The sequence below is a fragment of the Phascolarctos cinereus genome, unplaced genomic scaffold, assembly GCF_003287225.1.
Source record: "Phascolarctos cinereus isolate Bilbo 61053 unplaced genomic scaffold, phaCin_HiC Scaffold_5;HRSCAF=322, whole genome shotgun sequence".
In the NCBI taxonomy this organism is placed as follows: domain Eukaryota; kingdom Metazoa; phylum Chordata; class Mammalia; order Diprotodontia; family Phascolarctidae; genus Phascolarctos; species Phascolarctos cinereus.
In genome coordinates, this window is record NW_027555958.1 from 413,277,314 (window position 1) to 413,297,327 (window position 20,014).

Sequence of the window (20,014 nt, forward strand, 5' to 3'; positions counted from 1 at the left end):
TCGCCTAGAGCCAGCATCGAACAAGTGGTGATCTTTTGTTGCCTAGGAAATATGGGTCTAGGTGGTAAAGAAGGTCAAAAATTTTTGAGTGGCGGGTAATGGAGTTGCTGAGTACTCGTTGATTTTAATGGAGATCGCCTGCACAACCTAACGCCTTCCAAAATACTGACACAGAAAAAGAGCCTAAAATTGGACCCCCAAGAGAGAGAAGGATCCATCACCTGGCAGGAAAAAAAAAAGATAAGACAGTTGTTTTAAGCACACTCTTTGTGGCTGATTTAAGAAATCTGGGATTTTCTCCAAGAAGAAAAAGGGGGGGGGGGGAAACATGTTACAAAAACTTCTTTTGATCAAGATGTCTCCCCTTTCTATTTTCCAGCCATACAATGTACAACTATTTCATTCCTTCCATCATGTTAATAGCTGCCTGTCCTGTTGTCTCCGGTGTTTGCACAAGACTCAGGGGGGAATTATATACAAGTAGTACGGAAGGGGAAAAAATATAGATACATTATTTATAATTTACTGTCGCCTGAAATTTCATCCAAGGTCTACTTGTCTTTTAAAGACATGAATATAAATGAGGAAACAAATATTCCCCACAGAGCAACAGGGCTTGGTGAAATGATCATCTTCAAGGCAGTTCCTTTTGTCTGACTTAATGCTATAAGAAGCAAACAAGGCTTTCGCTAAAAACCCATCTTTAGAGACCTATGGAGATGATAAAAATGGGTTATCTTGACCTTGGGGTTAAATGAAGACATTTGGTTGTGGATGTGCCCAGAGATGGACAAGCATCTCTCTTGCCATCTTCAAGTAGGGGCCCCTCAGGTCCTTTGTCCATTTGGTGCATGCAAAGTTGTCCCAGATGCACAGCTGTAATGTCCAGGAGGCTCCCTTTAGTGAGGGTTTCTGTTTTTAAAGCTATGAACAATTAGCAAGCTCTGGGTCCTGGCTGGAAAATATCTTGCAAATTCATATACTTAGCAGAAATATCCTAGTGAGGAAAAGTGGGTATGGAGAGTGACCCCTCAGAGTAGATGATCATTCATTCAACATTATTATCTCTCTGCTCAAGGTGAGATTTTGTTTAAAAGGCAAAGGGAAGAGAAAGCTTGAATGGGGGATGAGGGGGTGGAGAGGTGATGATTTCCTTTCTGCCTTATTATTAATGGCTAGTTTAAGCAGATTTGATCAAGATAAAAGCACATTTCCCCTCAGCACCCTCAGAGAGGAGGGAGACCTCTCTCACTCTGTTCTCTCCTTAGGGTGAGACCTATGGCTAATAAAATTGAAGCCACTTTTATAGTCTGCCCCTCACACATATAAAATACACAGACAGAGAGATGGACAATATTGAGAATAATAATTGTGACAATAGGCAAAATCCACCAAAAAGTGAGCAATGCTCAACTGCAATACCTCCATATTTGTCCAGTATCACTAGGGACTGAGCTGTTCCATTTGAGAGAAAATTCTGGATACTTAAAGCTTCCCTCTCCTTTGTTCATCAAAACTTCAATAAATTTGAACTTTATTCTATAAAGATTGGTTGAGGAAATGGGAATACATAAGCCTGGAGAAGGGAAGATGTGGGAGAGGGTCAGTATTTGTTAGTCGGCTTCAAGTAGGTGAAGGGCTGTCCTATGGAAGAGGATCCTGTTCTGCTTGGTCCTAAATGGCAGGACACGGAAGTGTTAGGGGAAGCTGAAAAGAAATAGATTCAAGTTTAATGCCAGGAAAAACTTCCTAAGCAGTCCAGCTGCCCGAAAGTGGAATGAACTACTTGGGGATAGAAAGTTCAGTTCCCTCTATGGAGTCATTCCCAGAAAGGTCAGATGGACACTTTTACTTAGGATGGTTATACAGGGTATTCCTGTGTATTAGTTGGACTAAATTGTCCTGAGATACTTTAAAATTCTGAGATACTTTATCCTATGGGGTAATTAGGTGGTACAGTTCGGGCTTGGAGTCAGGAAGACCTGAGTTCGAATGTAGCCTCAGATGCTTACTAGCTGTATGACCCTAGGCATGTCACTTAACCTCTGTCTGCCTCAGTGTCCTCAACTATAAAATGGGGATCATAATATCATCTACTTCTCAGGTTTGTTGTGAGAATCAAATGAGATATTCTTTGTTCGTTTGTTTTTGTTTTTGCTAGGCAATAGGGTTAAGTAACTTGCCCAGGGTCACGTAGCTAGTAAGTGTTATGTGTCTGAGGCCAGATTTGAACTCAGGTCCTCCTGAATTCAGGGCCAGTGCTCTATTCCGTGTGCCACCTAATTGCCTCCGAGATATTCTTTGAAAAGCACTTTGCAAACCTAGCACTATATAGATGCTATTATTATTGATTGTATTATTAATTAAATTGCATTAGTAAGCACTATATAAATGCTAGCTACTGTTATTGTTAATTACATTACTTATTAACTACATTATCTTATCAAGAACTATGTAAATGCTAGCTAATCGTTATTGTTGGTTATATTACTCCTGTGATCTTGGTTAAAATAATAGGAATGTAGCTAGCATTTATAGATCACTTTAAATTTATAAAGCACTTTTCATATAAGATCCCATCTGATCTTTACAAACAACCCTGTGAAATAGAAGCCATTATTATACCTGTTTTAAAGATGAGAAAATTAAGACTCAGAAGTTAAATGACTTTGTCAGGGAAATACATCTAGCAATTCCTGAGGCAATATTTGAACCTAGATGCTTCTGACTACAAGTCTAGCACCCTATCCATTATATCACAGTGTCTTGAGCGAGGACAGTCACCTCTCTACCTGTCTTGATGAGGAGGTTGTACCATTAAACAGCTGATTCACCCAAGGTCATAAGTGGAGGAAGGGACCAATTTGGAAACAGCGCTAGTTTTCTCTCTCCTTTGTTCTCTCCTCTGATTCATTGCTGTCCTTAGAACACCCTCTGGATGTTCTACATAAAGACATTTCTGAGCAGTTCTTCCAGTGGATGCATCAACACTATCAATAATACAATTACCTTGGGAAACATTTAACACGAGACGTTTCAGGGCCCTGATCATTGGAGGTTGTTCCTGTCCTAACTCCCATAATAACTATATTTAAGCTAAAACATTTCCTTTCCAAAAGTTTTCCTAGCCCAGAACTCTCATCACACCAAAAGAGAGAGAGTAACTCCTAATTTTCTAGCGAATCTGGTAGCTTTCTTTGTATGTATAATTATCACGATTGCCTCTGTAGATCCTAAGAGGGGATGCCAGTGTGCAATAGTGATGAGGATACCGGTCTTGCAGACAGAAGGCTTGTGTTTCAGGGCATTTTCCAACATCAGCTGCTGCTTCTGCCCGTGTTATTTCCTTCATGAATTGAAACTCCTGAAAGTAAAGCATAACAGAAAAGAAAAGAAAAAAGGATAATGGGACAAGATCCATAAAAGCAATAACGGAAAAAACTGGTTAGAAGAGGAAGCTCAAAATTTATACTTCAGAAACTTTAATTCCAAGAACACAAAAAAGGAATAAACAAGGCTATAGACCATGAATTGAGAATAAAATTTCAGTATAGACAAGAAGGAAAGAGAATTAATGAAGAGAACAAAGAAATTTTTAGAAAAAGGAACAGGGAAAAAAACTAAAAGACAACAGAAGTTGGAGAGGAGGTGAGAAAGGTTGTAAAGTGCTTAACATAGTCTCTGGCACATGGTAAGTCCTATATAAATGTTAGTTATTATTATTATTATTATATGGGATTCAGGAGAAGGTAGAGGGGAAGATAATCTGTAGGAATGGAGTTGCATCACAGTAGCTTAACTAAGTTAAGGGATCAGGTATTATATTTGCAAATGAAAGAGTTAAAATATTGTTTTAATTAAAACCCCCAGTACTAAAGGCACAAATAGAGGAAAACACATACCTAATTTTGTAACTTTTTATGTGAATGGGATAACAATTCAATAAAAATCAAAGACAGCAGATGAATGGATCAGAGAATAAAACTCCAGAAACTTATTTACAAGAAATGCACCTAAAAAAAAATAAAGCAGAGACACATAGAATCAAAATGAGATACTTGAGCAAAATTTATTATGTGAATTAAAGTAGTAGTCATGCTATCAAACAAAGCCAAAATAAAAGTTCACAATATCACTAAAGATAAACAAGAAAATTACATTATTAAAGGAACCATAGACAGTGAGCCAATATCAATATTAAATATATGTACCAAATGACATAGCATCTATATTTATCACATAAAAATTAACTAAAATATAAAAAAACACAATAAGAGTAGAAGACTTTAATGTTTCTCCCTCAGAGTTTGAAAAATTTAAAAGAGAGATAAATGAAAGTTAAATTACAGAACTGAATAAACTAAGAATTTAGGGCTTTAAAAAAAACTTATGGAGCCTTCTGAATGGGACTACTTGAGATTATACATATCTAGTAGCTATATGCAGCTTTTATGAAAATAGACCACATATTAAGGCACAAAAAAATTGCAAATATATCTAATAAAAAGCAGAACCAACAAATATGTCCTTTACTCACTATAATGTAACAAAAATAGCAATCAATTCAGAAAGCAAAAGCCACAGACCAAGATGAGTGGGGTGAAGGAAAAAAAATCAGAAAAATAATTAATAACTACATAAATAATAATGATGAGATAACAAATACAGATTTCTTAGATACAATGGAGGCAGTACTCAGAGTAAGAATGTGGTCCCTCCAAGCATATACTAAGAAAAAGGAAGAAAGAAAAAGAGAGAATTAATAAAGTGAATATGCAATTGTTAAAATGAGAAAGCCAGCAAATAAACAAACCTAAAATAACCACAAAGGAGGAGATCTTGAATGGTAGAGGAGACATGAATAAACTAGAAATCAAAAAGACCATGGAACTGATACATAAAACTAAAAACTGTTCCTTGAAAAGACTGACAAAAATGGTAAAATTATAGTCAGTATGCATAAAAAGAAGAGGTTGAAAAATCAAATGAATGTAATCAAAAATGAATGTGGTGAAATCATAGCAAATGCAGAAGGAATGAAAGGAGTCTTCCAAACCTACTATTCACAGTTGTATAATTCAAAAGAAATATGGATTTATCTAAAAAAATTATAAAATGCCAAATTAACAGAACACCAAATAAAGATATTAAATAATCCAGTACCATAAAAGTAAATTGAACTAGCTATAAGGAAACTACCACACACACAAAAAAAATCCCAGGTCCAAATGGATTTATAAGTTAATTTTATCTAACTTTTAAAGAACAATTATTTCCTGTACTGCACAAATTATCCTCAAAAATTAAGAAAGAAACCCTTCTACCAAACTCCTTCTTGAGACAAACATAATCACAATACTCAAACTACTGTGAATGTACTTTGTCAAAGGCCTTTTCTGCATACAGTCAAGTGGTATTGTTTGTTTTTGGTTTTAATATGATGTTAATTGTTTTCCTAATGTTGAACTATCCCTGAATCCCTCCTACTATAAATTCAATTTCATCATAGTTAATGACTTGTGTACAACTTTCTATAATCTTTTTGCCAGGATTTTATTCAACATTTTTGAATTGATATTCACTAGTAATATTGATATATAGTTACTTTCCTATTTGCTGATGACATGATGGCTTATTTTAAAATTCCTAGAGAATCAATGAAGAAACTGAAACAATTTAACAATTTCAACAATGTTGCAAGCTACAAAATATAACCACAGCAAAAGACCTATGTTTCGTTTCTGTCTCTCATGTGCTCTCTCTGTGTAACAACAGACAAGTCACTTAATTTCTCTGAGCCTCAGTTTCTTCATCCATAAAACAGGGATAATAATATTATACCACCTACCTCCTAGCTTGTTGTAAAGAAACCATTTTATAAACCTTAAGGTACTTTACAAATGAAAGTTCTTATCATTCAATCAGTTAACAAAGTGTCCCTTTCTATCCATATGGACAAGATGAAGATATGGACTAGATTACAGTGTAGCTAGGATGATATGGAACTTTTAGTTGAATGACCAGACCCAAAGAGATCATTGGTGGATCAGTGTTGACTTAGAGAGAAATCTCAAGCAGTAATAATCCAGAGATCAATTCTTGGCTATACATTATTCAACATTTTCATCAATGACTTAAAGTCATAAAAGACATAATTATCACATTTGCAGATAACATGAAACTGGGAGAAATAGTTGTCTTATTGAATAGCAGAGTCAGGATCTAAATAGATCTGAACAGACTAGAATTATGGGACAAATCTAATAAAATGAAATTTAAAGGGATGCCTTTGAGTTTATAGGGCACCTAGGTGGTGTTATGGTGGATAGAGCACTGGGTCTGGAATCAGGAAGACCTGAATTCAAATCCAGCCTCAGACACTTACTAGCTGTATGACCCTGGGCAAGTCACTTCGTTCTGTTTACCTGAGTTTCCTCATCTGTAAAACAAGCTAGAGAAGGAAATGGCAAACTACTTTTTTTTTTACTATCTTTGCCAAGAAAACCCCAAACGGGGTCACAAAGAGTCAGAGAAAGAGTCAGAACAACAGGAACAACAAAATATGAGATTGTATACTGGGATTCAAAAAATCAACTTCACAAGCAAAAGATGGGAAAGCTATGATAAGACAACAAAATTACAAAAAGGATCTGGGGGTTTTAGTGGAATACAAACTTACTACAAGTCCACAGTATGATGTGGTAGACAAAAAAAAAGGTAGTGTCCAGAGTAAAGCAGATAGAAATTCTACTTTACCCTGGTCATACCATACCTGAACTACCGTGTTTACTTTTTAAAATCACATTTTAGAAATGACACTGATAAACCACAATCTGTCCAGAGGAGGGCATCAGGGATAGTGAGGGGCCTAATGTCATAAGAGGATTGAAGGAATTAAGGATTTTTACTCTAGAAAAGAGAAACATTTTTTTTAGAAAAAAAAAAGGAAGGTCACGTGGAAGTTGGATTAAACCAATTCTATTTGGTCCTAGAGGGCTAAAGTAGAAGCAGTGGGTAGACACTTTTAGACTTGTAATCAGGCAAAACATCCAGACTTTTAGAACTGCTTCCTAGAGGTCCTCCCACTGAACACAGGATACTTTTGAGAGATTCTTCCTGTATAGGTTTGATTAGATGGTCTTTGGCTCCAATTCTAAGATTCTAGATTCAGTGATACTATAAACTATATTGATTGGAATTAATCATTCTACAAGGGAAAAATAACCACCTGATATATTTAACACTCTTCAGTCCAAGTGATCACAGTTTGAATCTTTTTCATCATGGGAATCAGTGCCATCAGTTACTCATGAAAGTCTTCATTACTACTCTCCAATTTCTTCCTTTCCCTGAAGCTATATTTGTTAGTTATTCCAACAACTAGAGAGCTATGGCTCCCTCTCCATTTGGTTTTTAGGAAAAATTTATTGACATAATTGGCTGGTCTCACTGAAAAACAATTGGTAGTTCTGATCTTCTTTAAATAATGTGTATCTTGATATGAAGGTAACAAGAATAATTTTAATACATTTCAGCAATACCCTTTTTGAAGAATCCCCTTTTTTTTTTAAAGTGGCATTTTATTTAATTATTTTAAAATATTTGTATAGAAAACAACTCTGGTCTCCTTAAGAAGTCAGGTTGTAAAATGAAGAAATTATTCACCAAATGGGAAGAGACTCTGGGTTAATGATAAAGAGTGATATGCAAATGAAAGGATGGTGTTTTCTACCATTTTGAGAAAGGTCATTCAAAAACATGTGGCAGAAAAAGTAACAGATAGTAAGCCTGGGATGGCATTGGCAGGAAAATATTCGGACCTATTAGTGATCATAGATTAATAGGAAGGTGTGGAGCAGATGAAGCAGAGGAATCCTGCCTTGAACACTTATTAGCTTAGCTGGCCACTGGCAAGTCAAGTAACCTCTCTCAGCCTCAGTTTCCTCATGTGTAAAATGGCAATAATAATAGCACCTCCCTTACAGGGCTGTTGGCAGGATCAAATGAAAAATTAAATGAAAAGCACTTGGTAAACTTTAAAGTTTAAATAAATATTAGCTATTATAATTGAGAGGCAATGTGGCATAGTTGCTAAAGAGCTTAGCCTCAAAACAAAGGAGACAGAGGTTGTTGCTGAACCTCAAATGATCTGTTATTTGTTTGTCCTTGGTCTGGAAGAGGACCATGACATCAGGGAGGTGATGCCATGACTTGCAAGTGGATTGGATTTAAGTGAGGGAGGGCTGTGCAAAGTCACCAGTCTCACTTTCTCCCCCTGAACCACCTGGGTCCAGTGGCAAGATATGGATCAAAATGACTGGAGATGGCTCTGGATGCAGTGGGAGAACTTGGCCTTTTTAAGCTAAGGTCTTTAAGAGGTCTCAGTCTGACAGAGGCAATGCCCCATTCGGTGATTAAGGCTAGGTAAGAAATGTGGCAGAGAATGATCTCTTTTACCTAGTCAAAGAAAAAAATCAATCTGAGAGGGGAAGTCCCTCAGGGTTTCTGGCCAAAACAGAAACAATTGGAATTTACTTCATTCTGAGGCAATCAAGACCCAAACAATGACCAAGTGGGGCTTGACTTGGGACCAATTGTTGGCCAATTAATGAGAGCTAGAGTGATTTGGGTTGAAGGCATGGTCCTTAAAAAAGAAATGTAGCCTGCAAACCCAAGATATCTTGGGAGGTTTCCTTTGGGCAGATTACCCTTATTATACCTTATGTGGACAGAGGAAAGGGAGGGGAAGGGAATGGAAGGGAAGGGAAGAAACAGAGAGACAGAGAGGAAGGAAGGAAGGAAGGAAGGAAGGAAGGAAGGAAGGAAGGAAGGAAGGAAGGAAGCAAGGAAGGAAGGAGGAAGGAAGGAAGGAAGGAAGGAAGGAAGGAAGGAAGGAAAAAGAAGGAGGAAGAAAATAAGGAGGGAAGGAAGGAAGGAAGAGAGAGAGAGAGAGAGAGAGAGAGAGAGAGAGAGAGAGAAGTAGTTTCCTCACCTCAGAATTCCATAGACCAGGGAGTTCAAACACCCATTTGCCAGCTGGCAACACTCCCTAGTGCAGCCTGAACCAGATTAAAATATAATTGGGAAATATTTAACAAAATAAATAAAAATACAATAGATCATAGATAATGTTAATAAATGGTTTTCTAAGTCAATAAGCATTCAGCAAGGATCCTTTATGTATCTTTTATGGTCTCCTTCCGCTATTTGAGTTTGACACTACCTAGCTAAACCAAGGAAATCAAAGCTCTAGTTCCTAATATTATTTTCTTTGAATAGTAGTCTAGAATTGTTTAACCAAGAACCAGTAATAGTGCCCTGGGATAGCCTGAAGATGAGAATGAATTGGCAATCCTTTCCCCAAGGATGACTGAAGGTAAATTTTTACATAAACAGAAACTGAAATGTTTAATTCACAATTAAGAGTCAATATTTCTTTTAATCCTTGCTTTAATATGGGAATTAAGTTGTTTATAAGAAGAAGCCATTTTTTTTGTTTTCTTAATTTAAAAATCCTATTTCTCAAGGAAACTCTCAAGTGAATGGATCATAGGTTACATTCAGTCCTCTCAGTTACCCCATTCAACCAGGCCCAAACTATTCTAAATAAGTGTCTACCCTCCATTTGCTCCAGTTGTCCCAAGTGCCAGTGTAACCCAAAGTAGGATTAAGATTAGCCTTGTGTCATTGAGCTAGTTTCAGTGACAAAACATCACAGTCTATGATGTATTTCAAGTTTTTGATATTGTTACTAAATGAATTTTACTAAACACCAACAGTTTTATGGAATCACAGAACATGAAAGTTAGAAGGCATCTCAGCAGATGTGGAGTCCCACCCATTCCCTCCAGCTCCAGATCTCCTCTTCAGCACACCCAAGAAGTGTCCAGTCAACCTTTCCCTGAAGATTTCCAGGGAAGTGGAACCAACCGCTACCCTAGGGAGTCCATAATAATGTGAATTAGCTCTAATGATTAGGAAGGACTTCCGACATCAGACCTAAGCTTTTCTCTGCAGCTTCTACTCATTGTTCCCACTTCTGTGCTCTAGAACCCAACAGAACAAATCTAAACATTTTTCAATGTGATATTCCTTCAAACACTTGAAAATAGCCATCATGTTTCCCATAAATCCTGTCTTCTCCTGGTTAAGCATCCCTAGTTCTTTCAATAGAACTTCTTGTGACATGAACTTGATGACCCTTGATGTCCTGGTCACCCTCTTACCGGCATGTAATATCTAACAAATAATCTATGTCAGGAATACTAGGGTAACCAATCAGGTTGCTGTGGAGTCTGCCTTTTGTGACATAAGGCTGTCCCTTTTTATGACATATCCATAGTCTACTCTTTAGTGGATTATGTACTATATAGAGTAGCCTTTTCTAATTTGAACTGCATCATACCTAAAGTGTGCTGATTTTGCCACTGCATGGAACTCTATGCTGGACCATTTTGGATGTCTATTAATGACCATTAGCAACAGCAGCTATTTTTGCTAAGCTATTCAAAGACACAGAACCCTATTGTTCCCCAATATATTTTTATTTATTTCATTAAATGTCTCAATTACACATAAAGAATTTTCATATTTTTTTTAAATTTTGAGTTCCAAATTCTTTCCCTCCTTCTTGCCCCCTCCCCATCCCTTGAGAAACAAGCAATTTAAATTATACATGTAAAGTCATGCAAAACATATTTCCATGTTAGCTATGTTGCAAAAGAAAACACAGACAAGAAAGAGAGGAAGGAAGGAAGGAAGGAAGGGTATATTTTGATCTGCACTCAGTTCTTTTCAGAACTCTATTCATTCAGAACTTCATCAGTTCTTTTTCTGGAGATGGGTAGCATTTTTCATCTTAAATCCTTCAGAATTATCGTGAAACATTGTATTGATCAGAATAACTAAGTCATCCACAGCTGATCATCATAAAATATTGCTATTACTGTGTACAATGATCTTCTGGATCTGTTTATTTCACTTTGCATCAGTTCATATAAGTCTTCCCAGGTTTTTCTGAAACCATCCTGCTTGTCATTTCTTGTAGCACAATAGCATTCCATCATAATCATATATCAAAACTTGTTTAGCCATTCCCAAAATGATGGATAGCCCTTCAATTTCCAATTCTCTCCCACCACAAGAAGAGCTACTATAAATATTTTTTTTACATGAAGGTCCTTTTCCTTTTTTCTTTGTTCTCTTTGGGATTACAGACTTGGTAGTGATATTGTTGGGTCAAAGGGTGTGCACAGTTTTATAGCCCTTTGGGCATAGTTCCAAATTGTTCTCCAGAATGGTTACATCTATTTGCAACTCTACCAAACAGTGTATTAGCATCCTAATTTTTCCACATGCCCTCCAACACTTGTCATTTTCCTTTTCTGTCATATTAGCCAATCTGATAAATGTGAGGAGGTACCTCAGAGTTGTTTTAATTTGCATTTCTCTAATCAGTAGTGATTTAGAGCATGTTTTCATATGATTATTGAAAGCTTTGATTTCTTCTGAAAACTGCCCGTAGAACCACATTCTTTTAACCAAATCAAGCTATTTATTAACAAAGCATTCACTTTGTAATTACCTCTTACCAAACAAAATTATGAAACCAACTCTAAAGTAGTATATTCATAAAGCAGCCAAATTTCACATTGCTCAAATAAGAGTGTTTCTTTATAATCTAGTGCCTTATATAACTTATGGCATTAGCTTCTAAATCTTTCAGTGTCCCTCTGGTTGGGTACTAGTTGCCTGCTAAGCATTATATTGTGCCCTGAAGCTCAACTCTTTAGGTCCAATTTTAACTAATTGGTAATTGTTCTCTAAATTGGACTGTTTCCACTCAGTCTGGGAGATGAGTAGTAAATTACTTCCTCTCCTTCTTTCAATTCTCTTAAAATAAAACTAAACAGTAAAATAGACATTTAACTGTTTGGTCCACTAAAGAAATTTTTTGAACCAGAATTCCAGCTCCAGGGCTTGGTAACTAGCTCAAGCTGCATCTGGTTCTTTAATTATATGCATGCAGGTTTTATAGAAATTCATTTGAGTTCCACATCTATTTGTTAATCACTAATGTGCAAGGCACTGTCCTATATCCTTGGATATATATTGGATATACATCCAAGCCCTCTGTTGGATAAGTAAGTCCTCCATAACTGTATGTTGAGTCATAAAGTACTTTGTAATATTTAAGTCAAATAAGCATTTATTAACCACCTAAAATGTACTGGACACTGGGATTACAAAGGAAGGTGAAAATAGAACCTGCCCTCTAGGAGTTTATAATCTAGTGGTTTATAATCTAATCTTTAAGGTTTTATAAACTTTCACACACATGTAAATTTGAGCTAAAATTATTATGGTGATGATGAATGAAAAATGAGTCTTTTGTGTGTGTGTCCATGTGTGTTTCAATACAAAAATGCTTTATGTAGCATAAATGTATAAATCACTAGACTCATAGAGGAATAGAGTTCAAGTCTAGAGCTGAAATAATCCCTGCTGCCAGCAGTGCCCAAAACATTAAACTTCCACTGGGCGGCACTCTACTTGGACCTCCTCTCCTTAATCATTGTACTCATTTGTCAACCATTTTTCCCAGTGCTTGCTGCTCTTCCTGTTCTATGAGAATGAGAAGATAAGATATGGGATAGGACTAAGTGATAATCTGATCAACTCGTTGTACTAATATCATATGGGAGCTTCTCAGGAGCCCTCCTCTAGTTTCTAAACCAAATTGCATTCTAAGTAACAAAGACCTTTTGAAGGAAACAAATAATTATTTTACATGTCCATTTTAACTTGTATAAAATAAATTCCTGAAGAATTCCATGGCTCTGGCAGGGTAGTATAAATACTGTAGGATTTATTCAATTGTCTGAGACAAACAGAGATTAGGTGACTTGCCCAGGGTCACATAGATAACAAGCATGAAATGCAGGATTTGAATCTAGTCTTCCTGACCCCAAGCCAAGAATACCATCCACTATTCTACATTATTGATTTAAGTAAGGCTGATGTATGGTAGTAAGACCCGCCCCTTCCATCTATGAGAAGTTTGGTTTTGAAAAGGGTGGCAAAAGAACTTTTCTATAAAGAAAAAGGATGAAATTGACTTTTGAAGGATATAATGCCCTTCTCCTTTCACATGTAAACAACTTATTTGCTAAAAGGAGCACAAAAATATTTGTATATGAGAAGCAATTTTAATCTACTTGTAAAGAAACAGCTTCTCCAATAAAATGAGAGACAGATGCTGTTGTTAGGAAGACAAAATACAGGATTACACTTCTGATGAATGAATTAACAAGGGCAGAGAAATTATTGAGGCTTCAGGATATTGTGATCTCTCAGCTCATTTGCATGTGAGTGTTTTTAGAGTTTGAGAGGTTATAACTTACAAAATAATAAATCAATTAATTGTTTAGACATCATAGGAAGATTTAAAACGAACTCGATTTCATACCTGATAGGTGCATTTCATGAATTTTACTTGATCAAGGAAAAGAAGAGTCACTGACCACAAGGAGGCTCTGTTTCAAGACATTAGAAGAAATGAAGACTCCATCAGGATAGTCAGCTAACCAAAAGTCTTCAATAGCTGTGCTCAGAGATGATGATTGGAAGAGAGAAACTTCTTTGTAGATTAGCTGAAGAAAAGCCTGGAAAAGTGGTTTCTGGGAAGCTCATTGGAAGAAAACTGAACTTTGGTATAGTTTGAGCTATTGCTCTCCAGCACCAAATACAGCTTAAAAGAGATGATACCTCTGAGAAATATCTAGTTGTTCTCTCCTGTCCTATTTGGTACAAGAGGGAGAGACAAAGAAAAGGAGACAGACTTTGAATCTATTTTGCTGCAAGAAGAGGTTTGGAGCTGATTGAACAAAGCAGAAGACTATTAAATGAAGAGCCAGCTGGACTTGTCTTCATTGTCCAGAGAGTCATCTGAGTGATTTTGCTCCGAGCTTTGATTTGCTCTAAGAAGAGGATGAGAGATAATCAAACAAAGCACAATCTTGTTGAGTGAAGAGCTGACTGAGCTTGTCTGCTTTACTCAGAGAGTCGACTTGAGGAACGTTGCTGTTCTCTGGCTTAATGGAAGTCCTTGTCATTATTTGTCAATTGTTAACAGGTTCTCAGAGCCTTGTTAAAGACAATTGTAAGTTAAAAGAGTTTTTTACTATTTCATCAGCTCAAAAGAAAAAGGAGAGACTTTGCCCAGCAGGAGAGTAATGAAGACCAGAAGGGAAGCAGCACGTAGAGCAGTAGCTCTGTGTGGTATAATTATTGCTGAAAAAGCCAAGGACATCAAGACCTGCCACATAAAGTTGCAAGATGCCCTTGGCACATGTCATTCCACATGTGCCTTCTGCTAGGTTTCTATCATTGTGTGCCCACTCTTCCCTCTGGATACTATAGTGGAAGAGTGTGACCCAGATTTATGTGTAGACTGATGTTTGTATTATTTCTGCATTTTCATTACATTCAGTAACCATGATGATTATTCTTGCCTTTGCCTTATAGTTAAGTGAATGTTTCACATTTAAAATCTAAAGCCACCACAGTGTCTGGTTTTATGTAAATGTACATTCTAAATGTACCTTGGTTAGAGCTCAGGAGCTATAGTGACAAATAGTAGAAGTATGTCCACACATACAAACATATACACAATAGGGTTACCCCCTAGTACCCTAAGCAACTTTGAGACATAACTATATCGTAATGGTCCTTCTCTGGGAAACCATGATCTGTCTGTGTGAAAGCAGGTTGGGTGAAAAAAACAACCAAGAGCAAAAAAAAGGGGGTGTGTTACAGCCAGATTACATCTCTATATGAATTAAATAAATTAATAGAAATGAATAAACTATTACAAATGAGGCTGGTTTAAAAATCTCTCTGGAATTGTTTGCTGTCTTGGGAAGGGGGGAGTAGAGAGAGGGAGGGAGGGAGAAAAATTTGAGACTCAAAATTTCACAAAAATGGATGTTGAAAACTATTTTTACGTGTAATTGAGAAAAAAATAAAATACTATTCAGAAAAAAAGAAAACCAAAAAAAAAACTCTGAAAAATAAAGTTCATTGAAAGGTAGAGGAACTTTTTATTTAAATGATAGAAAATAGATAAACGTAGTTCAAATAAAATGGGGAATTGAAAAAAAAACCTTTCTAGAGGCAGTATAGTACACTGGTAAGTTTCTATAACAACTGGGCATGCCATCCAATCTGTTCCTTGCTGATTACTAATTAGCCAGCCACATTTAATTAGCATTTAGTTAGGTACAGGTACTAAATATATATGGCACAAATAGCTGTTACAGAAATGTCACCCTCAAAGTCTAGGGGACACTTTCCCACAAATACACACAGAGCAGATAGGGAAAATGGGTACACACTTAAGATACAACATCAAGGCACACACACACACACAGAAAACACATGTACAAACAGGTAATGTGCACCCTCAGTCAAATCCCTGTGAGGCATCTCTTTTGTGTTCCAAGGACAAATGCCTTTCTAGAGTCCATGGTGTCACTTTTCTATGCCTCCAAAAGGTCCTAGTCCCTGATGCAATCTATCGAGTTTGTCCTCTCTCAGCTCCAGACTGATCAATTCTCTCCAATGACAGGTCAATATGTGAGTGAGGGTTGAGAGTGACTCTCTCTGGACTAAAGCACCCTGCCCTCTAGTAGAGGTAAACTTGCTTAAAGGACACTGGAAGCATCATTGATGTATTGCTAGAATTGTTCTCTTATATACATAGGCCAATAGGTGCATCTTATTTTTTCAGCCAGTCCCAAAATATTTCCATCTTCTGATTTCACCCAATGGCCTGAAGCACTTCAATCCTCCCAAATACACATACATACATACATACATACACATGTCATGAAATCACATTCAAGATCACACCCACAAAACATACACAGATATTTTAGAACTGAATGGACCTTTGAGATGATCAAGTCTAACCCCATCGTTCTACAAATGAGAAAACTGAGGCCCAGAGAGTTCTCAGAGAGTTTAAGTAACTTGCTGAAGGCAGTGAGCAAAAGAGCAAGGATCTGAATTCAGGTCCTGTTATTCCTAATTCAGCATAATTTTGCTACTACTCACTATTATATCATGCTGTGTCTCTTTTACATATACACATGTATATATGTATGTATGTGTGTACATGTATCTACAAATGTATACATATGCTATATAGATACATGTATTTGTATGTATACATATATATACATATGTGTGTTAAGCATTAAAGTTTAAAACCCCACTGAGACTCTTGAGATGCCCTATATAATATAGCTTTTCAAAAAGCTTTACTGTAAGAATACTACCCAAAAAATTGCTCTTCTCCCCTAAAAGATTACCAGCCATTGTACTAATTCATAATACTCTGCTCCCTAGAGGTCTGCCTATTCAGGCACATCTTAGCGGCAGTTTTTAAAGACAATATAGAGTGATGCTTAGAAGCCTCAGGATCTTTTGAAAGGTGGCTGACAAATTGGTTGCTTGAAATACTTACTGATTTGTTATGACCCATACATAAGTGACCATAACCAGCACTTATAAAACTATAAAGCATATCTTGAACGGATCAAATGTACTTTTTCTCACAGCACAATTTAGGTATTTATTCGCCTTATTGCAATAGCTTCCAAGTAGGTGTTCTGGTATATGCATGTATGTATGTGTATGTGTGTGTGTGTTTTGTGTGTGTGTGTGTGTGTGTGTGTGTGTAGATATATTTTCTCCCCTTCAAAAAGCTATTTCTCTACTGGGAGGGATTATTACAAATGGTTAAAGAAATGGTCATTCTTAGGAAATCTCCCTTTCTCCCTGTCCAGGGGGTCGGGTGTTCCCTCATCCTCAGGATTGTGCCCAGCATTTGATAAATGGAGACACCCTCAGTGGGGTTTACACCATCTCTATCAATGGGGACCTGAGCCAGAAGGTCCAGGTATACTGCGATATGACTACAGATGGGGGCGGCTGGATTGTAAGTAACAATGGGATTTCTCAGAGCCTCTGAACATTCACAGCATTCTGTAGATTCACCTTTTTTCTTTTACCATATCCTCTTATCCATCACCACAATTCAATCTCTACCATTTCTTCAGTTTCCTGGAAACCCTATTTAATGGCCCAGACACAGACAAGTTAAACAATGTGGAAGCAAGTAAGGTTAAAGCTGGGAGAGTCATGAGAAGGAACCAGGAATTTGGGAGACAAACCAGGATTCTCTACCTTCCCTCCTATTCCTTTCCCAAGCATTGTTGATTCAGAAGGAAGAGAAGAGGAGGCAGAACAGTGTGCTCCAGAGGAGCCATAAACACTGAAGGTCCCTGAAAATTCCCTGATACTCTTAGTGAGAGGCACCATGATAGTAGTGATGGGGTTAGAGATGGTGACAGGAGCAGGGATGCTGATGTCTTGAACCCTGAACACCCTTGAAAGAGAAACGGAAGCAAAATGAGCTTGATTCCAGGTACTTAGCAGGCCCACATAGAAGCTCTTCTGTGGGTCTTAGCTATAACAGGCAAATGGGGTAAAGTGCTTTTGTAGCTCTACATGCCAGTGGGTTGGATAATCTCTTAAAGAAACTCCTCCTTCTCAGCCCTCCTGTGTAAAGTCAGCTGCTGGAAGACAGAGGCATGTAGACTCACCCAGGATCAGAATCTCAGCCCCCCTGCTCTTGATACCATCTCTGTCCCCATTACTATTATCACGCTGATTCTCACCAAGAATATTTGGGAATTTTGGGGGACCTTGAGTGTTCAAGACTTTGAATTCAGAAAGCCTCATTTTCTGGGCCTGTTGATGACTATGCCAGGGCTCTGGCATGAGGTGCAGGCTTGAGAGTAAAATGAATGACTCTACTAATGCTTGAAACAATGTAGATTATCTCAGAATAAATGCCTTTATACAGGGGTCCTCCATGCCTAGAATGTACTCCCTCTTCACACCACTTATTAAAATTCCAAGCTCCCTTTGCCTTCCCCATTCATCCCCATTTCTTAGTCTTTGCTTCCTGCCATCATTTTTTGTTTATTTTGACTCTACATGGTATGCACTTATCTCTGTTCATGTTGAATCAACTCAACCCATTGAAGCTTGAAAACAGGTGCAACTTTGTTTTAATCATTGTGTTCCAAATGCCTAACATGGCTCCTTGCACAGAGTAGGTTCTTAATAAATATTGGTTAGGTTGAATTTTTTAAAAATTGGAATACTCCTAATGTCTGACCCCTGGGCAGCTGAGGAGTGAGGGATGAGAAGTCCTATAACCCAACCTTCTCCCCAACCAACCCTACCTCCCTCCACCTTGCCCTGCCCCACTGACAGAGCTAGCCTTTTCAAACTGCTGAAAATGGGTTGTTTTTGAAGAGTTAAATGGTACCTCTGTTCATAACAGCTGCTCTTGGGAGACATTCCCTTTTATATCTCTGACATATGTGTGCCTGCTTCTTAAAGCATAATTGGAAATTGAAGTCGAAGCTGATTTATTGGAGAGTAAATGAAATTAGCACTTAAACAGCTTGGAAAGTGAATGATTTGCAGTTACTTTGCCTCCAATATGATGGTGTCAGTCACTAGTTGATGAGAGTCATTCCCTTTCTTTTGGTGAAAAACTCCAATTTAATGACATAGAAAAGCATAGGGCTGGGACCACCTCTTCTAACCTTTCTGAAGGATTTGTGCATACCTTTGTTGTTGTCTACATTCAGAGAGTGAACATGATCGCCAATCTCACACCCAAACCTATTAGGAGAGTGTAGACATAGAAAGAGAAGCAAAGCATCTGTGAAAATACCAAACCCAATACTGATACCTTGTTTTGTTGGGGGGAGAGAGAGAGAGAGACAGACAGACAGACAGAGACACAGAGAGACAGAGAGAGAGAGAGAGAAGGAGAGAGCAGAAGAGAGAGAACGAATCCATATCTGCCTGATGTTTGCCTAGTACCCATCTGCAGTGCCCATTCTCATTTCTCCCCCTTGCCTTTTTAGGTGTTCCAGAGACGGCAGAATGGCCTAACAGATTTTTTCCGGAAATGGACAGATTACCGTGTTGGTTTCGGAAACTTAGAGGATGAGTTTTGGCTGGGTATTGACCCCCTGCTTTTCTTTTCTGTGCTACTTTGACATTTTGTCCATCTCTTACTTCTCTGTGTCCATCTCGGGTTACAAGGAGCTCTCTTCCCACTTACCTGCCCCATCTCCTTGTGTCTGTTCAGAAAGCTGACAGCTCCAAAATTATTCTCATTACCTTTCACTCTGTTTGGCTTCTCTATTGATCTGCTTTTATCTTATTGTGGTATTTCCCCTCTTTGTGCCATCTCTTCCTAGCCTCATTAATAGTCTGTTATGTTGATGGGGTTTGACATGAGAGAACTACAAAGGGAAAGAGCTGCCCAGCTGGGGTAAACGGCAGAGTGAGTTAACAGGGGGGTCTTTCATCTCCAAGAAGCAAGGCACCAGCCAGCCTTAGGTCACAAGAGAAATGAGTCCGGTCACTTCACTTAGCTCCACAGAGAAATGTTATTACCCGCTTCGGGAAGGAAATAGGAAAATTAAGAAGGCATTAGAGGTGACTGGCAATTTCCTGGAGGTCCAGGACTGGCAGGAGGTAGGGATCAGAACGGAGCTGTGCACAAACAGAATCTCTGAGGTCAGTTCTTGATGCCAAATTAGAATCTGCCCACATATGAAATTTAACAGAAGTCTGACAAGGAGTCTAGAGGAAATTCAACAAATTCGTTCTCTCTTTTTGGTCAGATAATGGAAAGTGCACTGGATTTGGAGTCCAAGGAGTTAGGTGTGAATGCTGTTTCTGCTACTTACTCCCCATGAGCCTTAGGAAAATCACCTTATCTCTCTAGGCTTCCGCTTGCTCAAGGACTAGATGATCTCTAAGGTTTCTTCCAGTTCTAAATCCTATGACATTATGTCAGTTCTGATAAGAATGATGGAATAGCAAGCAAGCAATTGACAAGTATTTATTAGGCATT

At 37.7% G+C, this 20,014-nt stretch overlaps 1 protein-coding gene and 1 long non-coding RNA gene across 6 annotated transcripts in view; one reads left to right on the top strand and one right to left on the bottom strand.

Moving 5' to 3' along the window:
* TNR (tenascin R) overlaps positions 1-20,014 on the top strand; it is a 346,743-nt gene that overhangs the window by 318,340 nt on the left and 8,389 nt on the right. For both annotated transcript variants that reach the window (XM_020970485.2, XM_020970486.2), the window contains 2 exons: positions 16,851-17,002; positions 19,014-19,110. In XM_020970485.2, the coding sequence (XP_020826144.1) occupies positions 16,851-17,002; positions 19,014-19,110 (249 nt within the window). The remainder of the gene's footprint in view (positions 1-16,850; positions 17,003-19,013; positions 19,111-20,014) is intronic.
* LOC110196972 (uncharacterized) overlaps positions 1-20,014 on the bottom strand; it is a 154,104-nt gene that overhangs the window by 7,310 nt on the left and 126,780 nt on the right. For 2 of the 4 annotated variants that reach the window (XR_013487359.1, XR_013487360.1), the window contains exons 4-5: positions 3,903-4,013; positions 1,423-3,364 (exon numbers count right to left, since the gene is read on the bottom strand). This is a non-coding gene — a long non-coding RNA (uncharacterized LOC110196972). The remainder of the gene's footprint in view (positions 1-1,422; positions 3,365-3,902; positions 4,014-20,014) is intronic. The other 2 variants (XR_002321366.2, XR_002321369.2) reach the window with 2 other exon arrangements.